The sequence below is a fragment of the Glycine max genome, chromosome 4 (assembly GCF_000004515.6).
Source record: "Glycine max cultivar Williams 82 chromosome 4, Glycine_max_v4.0, whole genome shotgun sequence".
NCBI classification, from domain to species: domain Eukaryota; kingdom Viridiplantae; phylum Streptophyta; class Magnoliopsida; order Fabales; family Fabaceae; genus Glycine; species Glycine max.
The window spans coordinates 19,971,111-19,989,183 of NC_016091.4; the positions used below are offsets into that span (position 1 = coordinate 19,971,111).

Genomic DNA, 18,073 nt, shown 5'->3' on the forward strand with positions numbered 1-18,073 from the left:
GGGGACGCCACAATTCCAATTCCATGATGCTCACGTGCTTCTGCATACCGTCCATAGCCGGCGCTTCAAAATACAAAGTGTCTATGTCAGCGATTTGCTTCAATTAGAAACAAAACTATAAAGCATTATTAGATGCAATAGAGAACAGACTGGCTGAAGATACTAATTACTAAGATCTTAGATGGCCTTACAAATTGCAAATTAGAAGTTGGTTGATTAATAAATAAATCCCAACAAATCAAGAATCTGCAGAGTGACCCAAAAACATAAAATAAATACCAACAATAGTTTCCCTCCATATTACGATTTTGTTTTTGGGATTAGTTTGTATTATTAATTGTCAACCTTGTATTTCCTATATTTAAGTTGTATTAGTTGGTCAAACTTTGGCACTACTCGTCTGAGATATAATATCTAATCTCGAGAAACTACATAATGCAAGCACTAGTAGCAGCAAGAAAGAAGCTTCTCAAACACAATAATAGGATAGGACATGAAAGAAAGAAAAAAAGATAGTTGTATTTGAAATAGCATATGTATTGCAATGATTCATGTGTATATGGTGTGAGGGTAGTTGGGGTGATTTGATGGCAATGAGAGAGAGTCCCCAGGGGCCTGAGTATCATGTCTCCAAAAAAAATTTTGTCTGTTAAGGAGGCCTAACCAGTTCTCATTCCATAAGGACTAGTGTTGTACTACAATGGATAAATCAGGATATGGGCCCTCTGGTGGGGGATAAGACAATAAGCCTACAGTGATTACTCTTTGGTGATAATGGAATTCAGTCTTCATTTTTTCTTCTAGTGTGTGTGAAGCAGTGAAGCCAGAGATGAATCATTGTGATGATAATGGTCTGAATCTCAAGATTCTCTTGTCCTACTTTCTACTTGAGTTAAAGTCACCGAAAGTATAAACAAGCTAGTCATTGTCCTATTGTCCTATATTTTTTCAGCAGATATTTTGGTCCTATATTCTTCATCCCCTATTATTTGGATCTTTAATATTGTTGTCCATGCTTTGTAGGGAGACAAAAACATAATTAAATTTGACGGAGATCACAATTCTCCACGTCCTCAGTTTTACTTTGATTCCATAAACATCTTTTTTCACAATGTTTTGCAACCACCAGAAGATGAGGTTGGGGAATCATTTTTTGACCCCATGAATGATTACTTTGGTAAGGTAAAATCAGCAATGCTTCTCATGGTTTCACTTTGATAAAATTTCAATAGTCCATCTTGTACATCTCTAAGAATTGACTGTTTTTCCTCAGGATGTTTGGAGATCTGTGCACGAATTAGGCTACAGCAATGAATCATTATCTAAAAACAAAGGCATGACTCAAGTACCTAGTTTCTCTTAACTATTTCTGCTATATTGATTTGTATGAGGATCTGCACTTAGTACCTTCAGTTTTTGTAAATATCTTACATTTTTCTTTGTTAGATGCAGAACCATCAACAAGCAGCACGATAAATGCCATTGAGCAGGTCCGTTCAAGACGACCAATGAGTAGGATGGAGGTTTGCATTTATTAGCTCTTAATTTACTGTTAGAATAACATGCAAATAGGTTTGGCTGAGGAAATGTACCCTCTATTTTGAAAAATGTTAAAATATAATTTTGGTTCTATACGTGATATTCATTCTTAATTTGGTTCTTTTGTTAAAGAAGTTGTGAGTGATCCATGTTTGGTATAGCAACAAGTTTTATGTTAGTTACTGTCACTGAGAGCCTAACACAACCCTCTTCCTTTACCCGGGCTTGGAATTGGCTATGAAACCATCAACATTTTCTTATATGAAATAGTTTTTTAATTTAGTCCTTGTACAAATAATTGTTTTCAATTTTGTTTTACCATTTGGGGTTATAACCAAATTGAAAATGAATATCGTGTATAGGGAGCAGAAATTTATATTTATCCCTGTACATGATAATCATTTTTAATTGGGCGCAAACTCAGTTTGTTATAACGACCATAGATGGCATGGCAGATATGGCATTGAAAATGTTCATATTGGGAATAAGTTAACATTTGTTTTTTGTAGGAACTGAATTGAAAATGAGTATAATGTCCAAGGACCCAAAACATTTTTTAATCATTAAAAGATAGGATGATGATCCTCTCATGTTAGCAAAGAATGTGACAATGTCATGTCATGCCATGAGAAAGAAAAGCACAACAATTATAATAGGGTCCACCATTATTTATATATAGGACCCATTGATTTTATTTTTGTCTTTCTCTCTCATAACTTGACCTTATGATGCTCCTTACTAGCATTAGATGATCCTGAACCTAAAAGATAATTTTGCATAAGAGTACTCAAGTTGAATATTATACTTAGATGATTGCATTTTGCAAATGTTAGAGGAGAGTGCTATGTGGTTTGTTAAAATCTGATGTGTTAATACCTGCCAAATGGCTTTTGCATGGCCATCAAAGATGTGGTTGTTTGAGCTGCATGATGATTTCAACTTTGTTTGAATTCTTTAATTGGCATGACTTTTATTATTATTATTATTATTATTATTTTAAGTAATATTAATATACTGTTTGACATTTCTCAGGTTCCATCTGATATTTCTTCGAAAGATGAACATCGTGAACATGAGGTATATCCCTTTCACTATTTTCACTTTCTTTGTAATGAAATATTTTCCCCCATTCTTCATATGCATTGTAATTTTTTTCATGTAAACTATATGCTTGTATGGCTATAGTAGCTATCACACACCAAGTGGAACATTGGTTGGTGGTAACTCAGTAAGTATCTAAACTAACAGAAAAAAAAGTGATTGAAATCCCTTGGTTTTCTGTCTCAATGTGAAAATTCTAGTAATTGTCATTTCTAAATAAGTAATGATACCATGACACAACCAAGAGTGTCCCACAAAAATACATACCCATCTCCAGGCCAACGGATCTGACACACTGCTGAGATTCAACGGAATACAGAGAGGCATGTTTTCAGTATCAAAAGCTTTTGTGTCAACAGTATTACTCTTTCTAAATTGTTCATTGAATCGGTGATTGGTTTTAGGGGAATATACTATGAACTAACGATTTTATCCTTTTTTTTTGTTACATGGGTTTCATGGAATGTTTTATTTTATTTTTTTTATTTTATGATAATTTTTTGGTACCAATACCGTGGTGTTAGACACACAAAAAAATGGGAAGGGCTGCCTGGGTCTATTTTATTCTCTGTTCCATCCTTTTAGTGGAATTAAAATATAATACTTTTTCAACCTTATGTCGTCTTTTCTTTTATTTTTAAAATACTCCAAAGATTAAGCAAAATACAAACGTTTTGTTCCACTTGTTCAAACCTTTGCAACAAACGCAACTTACATGCTACAATTTTTCTTTTTACTGCATGGTGAATGCCCACTACTTGTGTATCTGCACTACCTAGGCAAGACAGAGCCAGTACCTAAACTTCAAAAATGTAATTTATGTAAATATCTACCTTTAGGGATAGTGAAACAATAAATAAGGCAGAAAGAGGTATAATCAAAGCATGAGAAAAGGAGATCAAACAGAGAAAGGAACTATAGTCTCACTCTTACATTTTGTATGGCATTCTTGCAAAGCAGGAGAAGTGCGGCAATATTTCCCCATCATCATCATCAATGATAAGCTTTGAATTGTCAAATGGTGATCCCTTTGGGTCCCATGTTCCAGCCACATTGGAAGATGATCAGTATGTAGAATATCAACTAGATGACCTTGCAGGTTTTCCATCTACTGCAGAGGAGGAAGAAAGAGTGAATCAACTTGATAACTTCTACATAATCGAAATACTTGATGACAAATTTTGGATTTTATTCATGTTTGATTTATCCATGCTATTTAGATGTTCATGGAAGCAGTGATGGAGTCACTGAAGGACCCTGGAAGTACGAAATCCAAATGCAGAACAACCAACAAGTAGTGTTAGTTCTGTGTATGTAGCAGCTGTAGAGCCGTTTGATAAAGATGCTTCTTCAGGAGAGATTTTGAGACCGGTGGAGACAGAATCTTCCTCACTCAAACACACCACAGATTCAAAATCCAAAACCACTTCCTCGACATCAGAAGAATTTGAGGCATTGAACGGTGAGTCAAATTCCATTTTAGTGAACCATTCCCAAAATGTGGTGTCTGAGCCAAGTCCAGTACCTAGTCATTATCCTCTTGTCCTCTAGTCCATTTCCATAGTATGTTTGTTTGTCTGAGTCAAGTCCGCCAAGCTAGTCATTATCCAAACCACCTTTTTTTGGCAAGCAAGAAAAGGATGAACAAAGAATGGAAACAATCCCAAAGCTGTTAGAGCATGAGATAGATATGAGTTCATTATATGTATTTTCAATGCCTTCTCCACCGCCACCTCCTCCACCACTTCCTGTTGAGAGGGTGATTGTTGAACCAACCTTATTCCACAAAGAGGCTAACATCAATCCTCCCAAAAAAAGTCCAGTTCCTCCCACTTTTGCAAAAACTTTCACCATCGCATCCCTTCAACAGTGTACAAATAGCTTTTCTCAAGACAATCTTATAGGTTTAGGCATGCTGGGGAGTGTGTATAGGGCAGAGCTTCCAGATGGAAAGGTAGGATTTTTGCTCATTAATTGCATTGGTGCTTATTAACTGCCCAATCTACTTCATTTCCATGGCTTATGATTTATTTTCCTGAACTTAATCACCTTTAGGTAGCTAATAATGATTACATTAATAATTTCTTTTTGTGTAGTTTCTTAAATGTTCTCTTATCTGGATAGATAATATTTATTTATCACATGTTTAACTACTGATATGTTTCAACTGCATTTTGACTCAAGTTGCTCTATTTCTGTTTCCATTGTTCAAACAGTCTTGTAAATTGCATATATACCGTGATTGGACTCAAATCTTGACACTCACTCTTTCTCTATGAATTGTTAGATACTTGCTGTGAAGAAACTAGACAAGAGAGTTTCTGATCACCAAACAGATGATGAGTTTCTCGAATTGATAAACAGTATTGACAGAATCCGACATCCAAATATTGCTGAGCTTATTGGGTACTGTGCAGAGCATGGCCAAAGGCTTCTTATTTATGAGTATTGCATTAATGGGTCGTTGGAGGATGCACTCCATTCAGATGATGAATTCAAAACAAGATTGTCATGGAATAGTAGGTACAAGTAAACTGACTTTTACCTACAGACGACCGTAGGTACAAGTAAACTCACTTTTACCTACAGTTAGAGATTATAGGTATAAATTAATATTTTTTACCTACACATTTGAAATAGTAGGTGTTACCTATAGTGATAGTTAAATTTGATTGTAGGTAAAAATATATCCGTAGGTAAAGCCTATAGTGACAGACTATTAGTTGTCACTGTATACCCCCTCAAAGTTGACGCAAAAAACGTCTGTAGGACAAAGTCTTTTATACATCTACCTACGGATTTTGGACTTCTAGTGATAGATGTTGACTGTAGGTAAAAGTCATTTTTCTTGTAGTGACGTATTGTAAGTTAGATCATAAACTTTTGTCGACTGATTTAACCTATTTTTACTCCTACACATTGCTCAACCAATATGAGAATCAATTTTCAACCTAATATGAGAATTGATTTTGGTTACGCTAGTTGACTCAATTGTTTGGCCAAAACTACTAGCCTACAATAATTGACTCGATGATTTTGCTACAATAATTGACTTGATTATTCTATATAGCAGGGGTACATTATATTTATTCACTTCTGTTTATTTGAACTTTTCTATCATATTATTCGATGGAGCCCACGTGTCACATTTTGTCATAAATCTAAACAAATAAGTATACGTACTGAATATCTGATTTTGTCCGCTTATATTATATACTATTTTATTTAACTTGTATAACTGGTGTAGTGTAATACACGAGAATATATTTTGATTATCAATATAAATATATAAGAAATTTATCCTATATAACCAATTTAAGATAAATTTATCATATAATAATATTAATAATATATACATATTTTCTTATATCATATTGTAAATTTATAATATATCTTATTGAGTGATGTCTATTTAATTAATTTTAAATTGTGTTGCAAAATTGAAAAATGTAGTTATTTAACTTAGTCATTAAAATAAATAATAATATTATATACGATATAAATATAATTAAGAGAAAAATATTTCACCCTCTTAACTCTCTCTATATATAAACTCGTGTTGGCAATAGAGGCTATAAACATTATATAATAACACATATTGTTAAACTATTATTGGTGACTATCCTTTAAACATGAAATTTGATTTCATGCGTATCATGTATCCTATACTCATGCAAAACAAAATTTCAATGACATACAAAATAGAATCATGCTCATTATGCATGATATTAATTATTTCATTTTAACATCATTAATTTATTATTATTATTATTATTATTATTATTATTATTATTATTATTATTATTATTTAATTTTAACAATGTAAAAAAGTTACATATAAAAAAGTCATACTTTGAAATAAAGAAAATCCGTTGTTATAAACTTAATTATTTAATAAGATTCATAAATACCCATATATACCACATACATGCATAATTTGTTCCAATAAAAACTTCTTGTGCTATTCAATGTTTTGAAAAACTTTTTAATATTTATCTTGATTGAGTCTTCTCTTGATTCTTGAATCTTGAGTCTTGAATCTTGATCTTGATTATTCTTAAATCTTTGCTTAATTCTTGATTCTTTGACATCATCAAAATAACCTTGGAAGACATTGCTTTCACAATCTCCCCCTTTTTGGTGATGACAATCCTGAAATCAAGAGAATGCATACAATTGTTGTTCTACCATTCACTCATCCCTTTCTCCCCCTTTCTTTTTGAATTTATGCTTAATTTTAAGTCTTGAAAAAATACAACATCTTGATTTCTTAAAATACCCCTTTTTCTCTCCCCCTTTGGCAACATCAAAAAGGCCAAAGTGCGTAAAACATACATAATTCAAAACATACACAAAGCATTTTTTTTGTAAAATAAACATAAAAGATTCTAAACCAATCATGAAATAAAATCATGAATAAACCAAAGGAGGATACATCTCTTGTGGATCAGTTCAAGTGGAGGGTACATCCACTTGGTTGTTCAAAGAGAACAAAGGAGGGTACATCCCTTGTGGATCTTTGCTTGTAAAGGTTTTTACAAGGTTGAAAGAAATCTCAAGGATCACAGGTTGCTTGGGGACTGGATGTAGGCATGGGTTGTAACAGAACCAGTATAAAATTCTTGTGTTTGTCTTCTTCTTCCCTACACTTTTAATTTTTGTTGTGCACTTTTAATTATCGCTTTTACTTTTGGTTAAGTTTCAATTACTGTTCTTTTCTTTCTTAACTTGGTAGTAAAAGCCTAATTAAATCTATAGTAACATTAAGAAGGATAAGTTTTAAATTAGGCAAGGTACATTAATAATTAATTCAACCCCCCCTTCTTAATTATTCTGAGGCTACTTGATCCAACATTTACTTAGGCTCTTGCAAGAGTTATGACTACTATATGAGGCATGTTTTTCTCTTTTCATTTCTTTCATTATTTTTCTTCTTTATTCCTCTCTTATTTTCTCTCTTTTATCTTGACTTATTTCTTCCACTCTTCTTTTTTTACCTTTTTCTTTTCTCTCTTGTTTTTCTTTCCACAACTTAAGGGATCTCAACTCATTGAATATCTTATACAAGGGGTCCTTAGGAGTAGAACCCTCACCATTAACACTAGATGAAGAATGAAGACTCATGTTGTTTCCTAAGTTATGGTTCTTTCTTGTTGGGGGTTTGAAAACAAAAGGTAAAAGAAACTATGGTTGAAACTAGCCAAAATAAACACTAAAAGAGGTGTGAAAGATAAGGTAAAAACTAATTGGTAAAAGGTAAGCTCTCTAGGCAGTTTGACAATGGAAGGTAAAGGAAATAAGCTATGAAAGTAAGCAAGAAATGTAAACTAGGCGAATCCTAAGAATGTTTGGATGACCACATTTAAGGTTCCCAACAAAACACTCACAATCCTAAGGGAAAATTGTCTAAAATTATTACACACAAATAGAAGTAGGGTGACCTATTGGAGGCTCCCAACTTACTTTCAATGAAAGGCCTTTTTGTTACAAAATTTGAAAGCAATGAAAGTAAGTAAATTGTCAATTACAAAATTACAAAAAGGTCCTCAATTTTGGTGGTTGTTCTCTCTTCGGTGATTCACTCAATTTGGAGTGCTTCTTAGTCCAATAGCTCTTAAGGTGGTTTTCCCCTTGCTTCTTGACTCAAATTCTTCAAGGGATGACACCAATCCTCTTTTCCAATTCCCTATATGGCAACTCACAAACAAGGAAACAAAGAGACAAACAATAACCAAAGACCCAAAAAATGAAATGAAAGCTAAACCAATAGAGTTTTAACAAGACAAATTTTTAGGGATTTTTCAACAATTAAAGCAATGAAAAGCACATAAAAGCAAGCTAGGACTCAAAGAGAAACTTAGAATGGCTCTAGAGTAGAGTAAAAAAACCAAAATAAAAAGACTCAAGAAACCTCTAGTTTTGGAACTTTTTTTCACATTAATTTTCAATTGAAATTTCAGAACTAGAATTGGTATAAAATAGGCACCAATTATAGAACAAATTTTGAGCCAAAACAACAAACACACTTCCCTTTCACTTTTTTTTTCCTGGACACTAATTTTTTTTGCCAAATTGTGTGATTTTTCTTATTTTTTCCTTTAATCCAAATTGCTTGGTTCTTTTTTCATAATTTTTCTCCAGATGTCTAGAAAATTCAGTAAAACTTTCAGCTCAAAACACGTAGTGACTAATTCCCATTAATTTATACAAGTTCGTATGTTCAAGTTGCCAGTACCATCGATTTCAACCTAGAAATCAAGAGTAGTATTTATGTTGCTTAAGGCTTGGATAGTTACAACTTGTGTTTGCTTATGCTCAATTATCTTGAATAACACAATTCAAGAGAGCTTAATACTTATTTTGATTCACAAATCCAACCACAACTCAACTTCATCATAGGCATCATGTAGGAAACTTAGAAAAAAAAAAGAGTTCAACAACAAGACTACTTCTAAGAATTGATTTAGAACATGTTATGAACTAAATAACATGCATGAATTAGACTCAAAATTCAAAAGATAGGCTAAGAATGACAAGAATACATGAACAAATGTATCTAGAATTCAATCAACAAAAATAAAAATTCAACACAAACTTAGAACATAATGTGACAATTACTATGACTAAACATGACTCTAAGACAACATGGATTAAGTGATTTACACTTAGATTTTTGTGTTTTTTTTCTAATCAATATTTTGGAAGAAAATTTAGATCTAAGGTTCAGCACAAGAATATTATGAATGAAAAATGATAGAACCTAAAATCAACACAAAAACATGATTCAAGAGTAGATCTACAAAATTTGAACCATAGAAATGCAAGAACAAGTGTAGATCTAAGATTTAATCGGTTTATTTTTTTGAATCTACTCTAAACAACACCAAACCACAAGACAATGGAGGATATACATGGAGAATAAGATGAAGAACTCGGAATTAAAGAGAATTCACCGAACAAAAAGACAGGGGAAGCAAAATAACATCACCTAGATGAAGATGCTCTCGATACCACATGATGTAAGCTCCATGTGGAGCTTGTAGGCCTAGGATCTTCTTCATCAATGGATTCCTTTTCTTCTTGGAAGATGAATGGCAGCGGAATGGAGAAGGAAGAGAGAGAGGAGACACCACTTCAAGGAGAAGATGAGTCTAGAAAAAGCTCACCACCATAGGAGGCCATGGATAAGAGCTTGGAGGAAGAAGGAGATGAATGAAGGGAGAGAAAGAGAAGAGCACGAATTTTTGAGCTCTAAAAGATCTCTGAAATCTGAAGTTTAATTTTCAAATGATCAAAGTTCCAAAAAATGCACACACATGACCTCTATTTATAGCCTAAGTGTCACAAAATTGGAGGGAAATTTGAATTTCTATTCAAATTTCACTTGAATTTGAAATTGAATTTGTGGAGCCAAAATTTCACTAATTATGATTATTGAATTTTAGCTATGGTTCAGCCCACTAATCCAAGATCAAGTCCAAGATTCTCCACTAAGTGTGCTTAAGTGTCATGAGACATGTAAAGCATGAGGACATACACAAAGTGTGACTATATGATGTGGAAATAGAGTGTAGCAAGCAAATGCTCACCTCCCCCTCTAAAATTTAATTGGATTGAGCTTCTCCCAATTCAATTAAATTTATTTTCCAACACACATCAAATATTCACTTAATGCATGTGAAATTACAAAACTATCCCTAATACAAAAACTAGTCTAGGTGCCCTAAAATACAAGGGCTGAAAAATTCTACATTTCTAGGGTACCCTACCTACATTATGGAGCCTTACATACAAGACCCAAAAATAATGAAATCCTAATCTAATATGTACAAAGATAAGTGAGCTCATACTTAGCCCATGGGTCCAAAATCTACCCTAAGGCTCATGAGAACCTTAGGACCTTCTCTTGCATCTCTGACCCAATCTTCTTGGAGTCTTTTATCCAATGCCCTTAGAGGATAGGATTGCATCATTTTCTATAACATATCTGATAGATTTATACATATTGATTTGTTTTTATATGTATATCTTAAATTGTTTTAAAATTTACAGATGTTAATCAAAATAATCCATACACTTGACTGATACAATTATCGATGATATATATTTTTTATTTAGTCACATAATTTAAATAACCAGATATTAGATATATTTATATTGAAAAATATAATTAATTAATTTATTTCCAATCAAAGCTGGGTCCGATTCGGAGCCGTATCCGTGGGGTGTGAAATTATTTTTCATGCTTACTTTCCATTTATTGAAATTATGCAAGGGGTCAATTGATTCTCCTACTTTTTTCGTTGAGATACCTGTATTCACCCAAGTTAACATGGATAAAAAAAATTACTTATTTTTTAACCTTTTTATATCATTTTTTAGTCATGTGTCATTTCATTGTTGGTTGTGTTTAATACTAATGTATTGTATATGTGTCTATTCATGCATATAATCACGAAATAAATCCTAACTAAAATGCTTGAAACTCTTAATTATTTATGTATAAGGATAAAAATATTATATTCCCAAAGTAGAACTAAAAGTGAACTATACTAACTTGAAATCAGCAAAAAAAAATTAACGACTCTATTAGTTATTACCATAAAAAATATGATTTACAATATTATTAACTAAGCACTCTCATTTTTATTTATTCATCATTAATTTTTTTATTGTAATTATAAGTTTAAATGCGCAAAAATCTTTGCTTTATAAGATCTATATAATTGATATTTCTTTCCCTTGTGATAATAAAACTTTTTTAAAGAAAATGATTACAAAATGCAAAGTAAAATATTTTTACTATTAATACTTTTTATTAGAATTAGGATATATGTAATTACATACAAATACAAAAAATATTTTATTTTAAAATAAATATTTATATTAACTAAAATTATAAAAGACATGCATAAATATAAAACTATTTGAATAAATATCAGTATTTATTATTTTTAATATTTTTTTACATATATATCTACCAACATATACATATATTAAAAATGCAATAATATAAATAACTTATAGGTTATAAACTTCACCCATGCAATGTTGGACATTTTAGTGTAATTGATCTCTTTATTATGTTAAAATAAGAGTGCACGCTTGTTTTAATGTAATAACGAGATGTTCGGTTTAGGCAAAAGGTTGGAAGTTACATGGAAGTTACTAACTTCCATCAACGGTTGGAAGTTACATGGAAGTTACTAAAACTTCCATTAACGGCAATTTTTTAAAAATAAATAACTTCCATCAACCGCCAAAAACCACCTGTTCTTTGATTATAAATAATCATCCTGGTTCAGAAAGCATAATATGTGAAAAACTCACAAGACCAAAACAAAACTCTTGAATTATAATCTTCTGATTTTATCCGATTGAACAATTTTGGTTGAACCCCGAAATTTGATTCAATCTGAAAGTGTTTATACACGACTTCAGATTTATCCAGGATTATCTCGATTTTCAAAATTAACCAACAAAAGATTGAATCAAATCTTTCGAGATGACGAACGATAGTTCGAAGATGACAAGCAAGTTTGCGAAATTGGACAAGTTTGAAGGACAGGATTTCAGAAGATGGCAGAAGAAGATGCACTTTCTCTTGACAACATTGAATGTGGTGTATGTGCTGAGTACACCGATGCCGGTGTATATGGAAGGCGAAACTCTGGATCAAACAAGGAAGCGTTCGAAATGGGAGAACGACGATTACATTTGTCGTGGACACATTCTGAACGGTATGTCTGACTCTCTCTTTGATATTTATCAAAATGTTGAGTCTGCTAAGGAATTATGGGACTCTCTTGAATCCAAGTATATGGCAGAAGATGCCTTAAGTAACAAATTCTTAGTTAGTAATTTCTTTAATTACAAAATGATTGATTCGAGGCCTGTTATGGAGCAATATAATGAACTGCTGCGGATTTTGGGTCAGTTTACTCAACATGATTTGAAAATGGATGAATCCATTGCAGTTTCATCTATAATTGATAAACTGCCTTCTTCTTGGAAAGACTTCAAGCATACCTTGAAACATAAGAAGGAAGAGTTGACTCTGGTTCAACTCGGTAGTCATTTCATGATTGAGGAGTCGCTGAGGGCTCAGGAAATTGACAAAGTCAATGATAAAACCGTAGCAGGTTCCTCTTCCGTTAATATGGTAGAGGAAAGTGGAACAGTTAAGCAAAATTACAATGCTAAAGGTAACAAACGAAAATTTCAAGGAAATAAGAACAAATGTCCAAACAAACAGACAAAATTGTCATGTTGGAAGTGTGGGAAACCTGGTCATTTAAAGAGGGATTGCCGGGTGTTCAAAGGAAAGAACAGGGCTGGTCCAAGTGGGTCTAATGATCCTGAAAAGCAACAAGGATGATGACGTTGCTTGGTGGTTTGATTCGGGAGCAACAAGCCATGTGTGCAAAGATCGTCGTTGGTTCAAGGAATTTAGACCAATCGATGATGGCTCTATTGTGAAGATGGGCAATGTTGCAACTGAACCAATCCTAGGATTAGGTTGTGTGAATTTAGTTTTTACTTCCGGAAAAAGTTTGTATTTGGATAATGTCTTATTTGTACCTGGTATTCGTAAGAACTTATTGTCTGGTATGGTTTTAAATAATTGTGGTTTCAAGCAAGTACTTGAAAGTGACAAGTACATCTTGTCAAGACATGGTTCGTTTGTTGGATTTGGTTATCGTTGTAATGGAATGTTTAAATTAAACATTGATGTTCCTTTTGTTCATGAATCTGTTTGTATGGCCTCGTGTAGTTCTATAACTAATATGACAAAATCAGAAATTTGGCATGCTAGATTAGGACATGTTCATTACAAAAGATTAAAAGATATGTCAAAAACAAGTATGATTCCTCCTTTTGATATGAACATTGAAAAATGCAAAACTTGCATGTTGACCAAGATCACTAGGAAACCTTTTAAGGATGTTAAAAGTGAGACTAAAGTCTTAGACCTTATTCATAGTGATTTGTGTGATTTGCATGCTACTCCATCATTAGGTCATAAAAAATATCTTGTTACTTTTATTGATGATGCATCAAGGTATTGTTATGTATATTTATTAAATACAAAAGATGAAGCTCTTGATAAATTTAAAATTTATAAGAAAGAGGTAGAACTTCATCAAAATGGGCTAATCAAAACTCTTCGTACGGATAGGGGAGGTGAGTATTATGATCCGGTTTATTTTCAATCTACTGGAATAATACATCAAACTACAGCTCCCTATACACCACAACAAAATGGTGTAGCCGAAAGGAAGAATAGAACCTTGAAAGAAATGGTGAATTCCATGTTATCCTATTCGGGTTTAAGTGAAGGATTTTGGGGTGAGGCTATGTTGACAGCCTGTTACTTGTTGAACCGAATTCCTAACAAAAGGAATAAGGTTACCCCATATGAACTTTGGCACAAAAAGACACCAAATTTGAGTTATCTCAAAATTTGGGGATGTAGGGCTGTAGTCAGGCTTACAGAACCTAAAAGGAAAACCATAGGTGAAAGAGGTATAGATTGCATATTTATTGGATATGCTGAACATTCTAAAGCATATAGATTCTATGTGCTAGAATCTAATGATTCTGTTGCTGTGAACTCGGTTATAGAGTCACGGGATGCTATCTTTGATGAACAAAGGTTTACATCTATACCTAGGCCAAAGGACATGAATTCCATGTCGAAAGTCTCAGTTAATATTGAGGATATACCTTCAACTAGTACTGAAACTAGAAAGAGTACGAGAGTAAGAAAGGCTAAGTCATTTGGTGATGACTTTCAACTCTATTTGGTTGAAGGGTCAAGGAATGATATTCAATTTCAATATCAATATTGTCTTAATGTTGAGGAAGACCCAAAGACTTTTAGTGAAGCAATGGCTTCAAGGGATGCAGTATTCTGGAAAGAAGCAATCCAAAGTGAGATGGATTCCATCATGCAAAATAATACCTGGAAATTGGTTGACTTACCTCCTGGATGTAAGCCATTAGGATGTAAGATGATCTTTAGGAGAAAGATGAAAGTGGATGGTACTGTTGACAAGTACAAAGCCAGATTGGTTATCCAAGGCTTTAGGCAAAAGGAGGGTATTGATTTTTTCGATACATATGCTCCTGTTGCTAGGATATCCACTATTAGACTGTTGTTAGCACTTGCTACTATCCACAATCTGGTGATTCACCAAATGGATGTGAAAACTGCATTCTTAAATGGTGAATTGGATGAAGAGATATACATGAAACAACCTGAAGGGTTTGTTATGCCAGGAAATGAAAATAAGGTGTGTAAACTGATGAAATCTCTTTATGGCTTGAAACAAGCGCCTAAGCAATGGCATCAAAAATTTGATGAGGTTGTGTTGTCTAGTGGTTTTGTTATAAACCAAGCAGATAAATGTCTATACAGCAAGTTTGATACTCATGGCAAAGGAGTTATCATTTGTCTGTATGTAGACGACATGTTGATCTTTGGTACCGACCAAGATCAAGTTGATGAAACTAAGGCATTTTTGTCTTCTAAGTTTGATATGAAAGATATGGGGGAGGCGGATGTGATCTTAGGAATAAAGATCAAACGTGGAAACAATGGTATTTCCATCTCTCAATCACATTATATTGAGAAGATATTGGAGAAATTTAATTTTAAAGATTGTTCTCCGGTAAGTACTCCCATTGATCCTAACCTTAAGCTATTACCTAATAAAGGTGTAGCAGTGTCTCAACTTGAATACTCAAGGGCGATAGGATCACTCATGTATGCAATGATTAGTACTAGGCCTGATATAGCTTATGCTGTTGCTAAACTCAGTAGGTTTACAAGTAATCCTAGTTCTCATCATTGGCAAGCTATGAATAGAGTATTCAAATACTTAAAGGGAACCATTGATTATGGTTTGACATATACTGGATTTCCTTCGGTTATTGAAGGTTACTCTGATGCAAGTTGGATAACCAATATGGAGGATTATTCATCCACAAGTGGTTGGGTATTCCTCCTTGGAGGAGGTGCTATCTCTTGGGCATCCAAGAAACAGACCTGCATTACAAATTCAACAATGGAATCTGAATTTGTAGCTTTAGCAGCAGCTGGTAAAGAAGCTGAGTGGCTAAGAAATCTGATCTATGAGATTCCATTGTGGCCCAAACCTATACCTCCCGTGTCTATCAGGTGCGATAGTCAGGCTACTTTGGCTAAGGCATATAGTCAAGTGTATAATGGGAAGTCTAGACACTTGGGTGTTAGACACAACATGGTTCAGGAGTTAATCATGCATGGTGTGATATCAGTGGAGTTTGTGAGAACTCAGCATAATTTGGCCGATCATTTAACCAAAGGGTTAAGTAGAGATCTCGTGAAAAGGTCGGCTGTGGGATTAGGATTAAAGTCCATCTGAAATCTCTTATGTTAAGATACCCAATTCCCATCTAATATGACATTAGGTGCTGAATTCAATGTGGAAAGCTTAACATGTAGAGATTGGAACACATCATCGAAAGTATCCCAAAAGGAATGTGTTCGGTTCTGTAAGTTAAGGAGGTTGAAGTATAACTTCTTAATGGTCCTTTTGAAAAATTGCATTTGCAGGTGCAAGAAAGAAAAGGACTACCTATATAAGCATGAAGTTTAGCCGCTTCAAGAAGCTGGGACTTGGCTTTGATATGCTTATGAAGGATAGGGACACAGGCTAGTAAAACTAGTGTCGAGCAAGAGTAATGTTATAAACTATTGTGCAGATTATCTTCATGTATTCATTATGAATAGAAAGGGTTCAATCCTTAGTGACACCCTGATATTCGAATATTTGAAACGTGTAATTTGCTAAGATGAAATTCAATCGTCACGATATTTCATCTATGCAGTAGTTTGTGGTATGTTATGACTTTGGTGATTTGATCGGTAATTACACTAAAATGGGGGAGGTTTGTTGGACATTTTAGTGTAATTGATCTCTTTATTATGTTAAAATAAGAGTGCACGCTTGTTTTAATGTAATAACGAGATGTTCGGTTTAGGCAAAAGGTTGGAAGTTACATGGAAGTTACTAACTTCCATCAACGGTTGGAAGTTAGATAAAACTTCCATCAACCGCCAAAAACCACCTGTTCATCAACCGCCAAAAACCACCTGTTCTTTGATCATAAATAATCATCCTGGTTCAGAAAGCATAATATGTGAAAAACTCACAAGACCAAAACAAAACTCTTGAATTATAATCTTCTGATTTTATCCGATTGAACAATTTTGGTTGAACCCCGAAATTTGATTCAATCTGAAAGTGTTTATACACGACTTCAGATTTATCCAGGATTATCTCGATTTTCAAAATTAACCAACATGCAACACACGGGACACTAAGCTCGTATAATAGAAATTACAAAATTGAAAAATAATATTTGAGGGTGTTTTATAGGAGCATTTTGTACTTTGAGTGTAAAAATCTTAGGTCTTGTTTGGATTGATTTTTAGATTTGAGTTTCAAAATTTTTAAAAATAAAAACTAGTTTTTAGTTTTAGTTTCAGGAAATTTTAAAACCAATTTTTAAAATATGATTAATTGAAAAAGAAACTCATTTTGAAAGTTTCATATTATAATAAAATTAGTTTAAAGTGCTTTTATGTAGGAGTCATGACAATGGTAATGATGATGCTATTAGCATAGGTGGCAGTAGAGATATCAGTGGTGGTTGCAGTGGGAGTTGCAGTAGTAGAGGTGGCAGTGGTGATAATGATGCCGATGATAGTGGTACTAGTGGTAGTAACGGTTGTGGTGATGATTGTAGTGGTAATATCGGTGGTGTCGATGACGATGGTGGTGATGGCGACAATGTTGGCGGTGGTTGTGACAATAATGCGTGTGGCGGTGGCGGTGACGTTGGTGGTGATGATGGCAAAGGTGGTATTGACGGTAATCATGGTGGTGACAATAGTGATGACAGATTGGTAGTGATGATAGTAATAGTAATGTTAGTGACAATAATGGTGGTAGTGATGTTGGTGTCAGCAACTAGTGTTGACGGTGTGGTGGTGGTGATGGCGATTGTGGTGTCGGTGATGACAACGATAGTGACAGTGTGACGGAGGTGGTGACAATGATAATAACATTAGCGATGACTATGGTGATAATGGTAGCAACAAAAAGAGTTATTGTCAAAGTGTTTTTTTTAAAACTAAATCAAATTCACAAAACATTTTTTCTTTTGAGTTTGAAAATTAGTATAAAAATGATTTAAAAACCATTTCAGCGTTGTTTTTACCAAGCTCATTTTTTTTTAAATTACATTTTGAAAATCAAAAACCAAAAATTCATAACCACTCTAAACGGGTCCTTAAACACTTAAAGTTTTGAAATGAGGGACTAGCATAGGATTGAACACTTGTATGTGGCTCTCACAACTTTAGAAAAAGAATAAATTAAAA

General features: G+C 33.5%; 1 protein-coding gene and 1 non-coding gene across 2 annotated transcripts; both read left to right on the forward strand.

Moving 5' to 3' along the window:
• The first annotated feature begins 1,418 nt into the window (after positions 1–1,418).
• Positions 1,419–4,191, forward strand: LOC100785616 (uncharacterized). Its single transcript, XR_005891015.1, has 4 exons — positions 1,419–1,523; positions 2,572–2,616; positions 3,601–3,771; positions 3,861–4,191. It is a non-coding gene; the product is annotated as an uncharacterized protein (transcript).
• An 82-nt stretch (positions 4,192–4,273) lies between these two features.
• Positions 4,274–5,188, forward strand: LOC106798640 (protein STRUBBELIG-RECEPTOR FAMILY 3). Its single transcript, XM_014775251.3, has 2 exons — positions 4,274–4,594; positions 4,928–5,188. Exons 1-2 carry the CDS (start codon positions 4,292–4,294, stop codon positions 5,171–5,173), a joined length of 549 nt encoding a protein of 182 aa, XP_014630737.1. The 5' UTR covers positions 4,274–4,291; the 3' UTR covers positions 5,174–5,188.
• The last annotated feature ends 12,885 nt before the right edge of the window (positions 5,189–18,073 follow it).